Genomic DNA, 2500 nt, shown 5'->3' on the forward strand with positions numbered 1-2500 from the left:
ACAGAAACGTTTGCCTGAACGTAAGAGTTGATGATTATTTGCCAGCGAATGGCCGTTGTCGCTTGAAATGCATGTGGCTTTCTGTCGAACTCTGACATTGTACAAATCACACAAACTGTCCTGTCTCACACCCACAACCTTACTGCACGCATTCACAATCTTCTTTAGCATGTTCTTATTCTTCACAGCGAGCCTTCCATTCCAGCATATAAAAGAAAAAAGTTAAAACAGATTCGATAAAGCCTCTATAGAATCCTTCAAGTACTTTTGAATTAACTCTGATGTTCCTGAGTTTCTGCATATATCTCTTACCTAGGCTGACGCCGGGACATAGTACGAGCGTACAGCCTTGTCACTTAGTCCCAAACCTAAATGTAACCCACCCACCCCCTATTGCAGCATCTTCATCACCCCCATTACGATTGAGCACCATCGAAGCTAAGAACATTACACAAAGTGTCTCAAAATTTCTGGGGTACTGTATCGTCATCCGATGAATGTATTATATTAGATACGGGGCAATTTACCATCTTCTTTGACGTCTTCGTGTCATTTCTCACATTAACTTTATTCACAGTGCTATTTACTTCACTGATCCACAATGAAGTGTACAGATTATCTTTTTGTCTACAGTCCAGTCCTATCATTTGTTGTTGATAGAGTGAAACTATACACCAGAATCTCATAGTTCTTGATCACAGTCTTTGCGGTGATGTTTTATTTATCAAACATTCACCTTCTTCGATCGCCGTCAATATTTTCCGAGGGATTATCATTTACTATTTTGCGACTACTGCTACTGCTACTGCTGCTGCGACGACCTTTACTACTGATGCTAGAAATACTACTGCTGTTACTTCTACTGCTACTACTGTTACTGCTGCTAATGCTATTGTGGCAACTAATTATATTGTTGCCATTGTAGCTACAACTTGTATGACAATCGGACTAAATGCCCATTCTGCAGACGCAAAACGTTATATCGCTGCCGTATTTTCTGTTGGTAAATCTTGAGTAATATTTTGCAATCTTATTTCATTAGACTATAATTGTGGTGGATCAAGCTGTACAAACATAATAAAGATTTAAAAAAAAAAAAAAAGGAACTTAAGGGCACGGCACACACATACACACGCGCGCGCGTGCACACGCGCACGCACACACACACACACACACACACACACACACACACACACACACACACACACACATGGACAAGACAACAGCAAAAAAAAAAAAAAAAGAAAAGAAAGAAAGAAAGGTGAAAATCATTGTAAAACGACACAGACCACCAACGACAATAACAGCCGGCTAAAGGACAATATATTTGGGGAAACATTCCTTGCTCTGTGCTTCCACAGGGACAGATCATGGCCACGATGATGCTGATGACCATGACGATGACCACGCCAGAAAGAAGAGGAGCGGCGATGACGATGACCATGACGGCGGTCATGGTGACCAGCACGATGAGCAAGGCGAGGCAATGTCTCGCTCTGTTGTGGAACCCAAGGTAAGTGATGTGTTGAGGCCGTCATAGTGCTGCTGCTGTGAATGGCTGTTTGTTTTGTTGTTGTTGTTGTTGTTTTGTTGGGTTTTTTTTTTTTTTTTTGGGGGGGGGGGGGGGGGGGGGGGGGGGGGGGGGGGTGGTTTGGTGTTGTTGTTGATGTTGTTGTTGTTGTTGTTGTGTTGTGCTGTATTGTATTGTGTTGTGTTGTATTGTATTGTATTGAATTGCGTTGTATTGTGTTGTGTTGCGTGTGTTTTGTTTTGTTGTGTTGTATTGTGTTGTGTTGTGTTGTGTTGTGTTGTATTGTATTGAATTGCGTTGTGTTGTGTTGTGTTGTGTTGCATTGTGTTGTGCTGTATTGTATTGTGTTGTATTGTATTGTATTGAATTGCGTTGTATTGTGTTGTGTTGTGTTGTGTTGCATTTTGTTGTGCTGTATTGTATTGTGTTGTGTTGTGTTGTGTTGCATTGTGTTGTGCTGTATTGAATTGCGTTGTATTGTGTTGTGTTGTGTTGTGTTGCATTTTGTTGTGCTGTATTGTATTGTGTTGTATTGTATTGAATTGCGTTGTATTGTGTTGTCTTGTGTTGTGTTGTGTTGTATTATGTTGTGTTGTGTTGTGTTGTATTATGTTGTGTTGTATTGTATTGCATTGTATTGTATTGTATTGTATTGTATTACTTTTTATCACAGCAGATAGTCCTGTGTGAAATTCGGGCTGCTCTCCTTTGGGAGAGCCTATTGCCACAGAGCACAAAAAAAAAAAAAAAAAAAAAAAAAAAAAACAACCCACCTACCACCACCATCCACCACCACCCTTATTTCTTTTCTTTTCTTTTTTTTTTTTTCTTTTTTTTTCTTCCTGTCTGCAAAGTGTATTTGGTTTGCTATCAAAGTGGATTGTTGCACTGAATTTTGCCAGTGACAGCCCGTTTGTAGCCGCGGGTTTCTTCTCATACGTGCTCAAAGTCCGTGCATGCTGCACACTG

The 2500-nt window shown here is 40.4% G+C and overlaps 1 protein-coding gene across 1 annotated transcript in view; it reads left to right on the forward strand.

Moving 5' to 3' along the window:
* The window catches only part of LOC143290441 (zinc transporter ZIP4-like), a 47318-nt gene that overhangs the window by 16434 nt on the left and 28384 nt on the right, over positions 1–2500 (forward strand). Inside the window, exon 3 of the mRNA XM_076599874.1 lies at positions 1362–1513. Coding sequence (XP_076455989.1) covers positions 1362–1513 — 152 coding nt within the window. The remainder of the gene's footprint in view (positions 1–1361; positions 1514–2500) is intronic.

This window comes from Babylonia areolata, chromosome 15 (assembly GCF_041734735.1).
Source record: "Babylonia areolata isolate BAREFJ2019XMU chromosome 15, ASM4173473v1, whole genome shotgun sequence".
In the NCBI taxonomy this organism is placed as follows: Eukaryota; Metazoa; Mollusca; class Gastropoda; order Neogastropoda; family Buccinidae; genus Babylonia; species Babylonia areolata.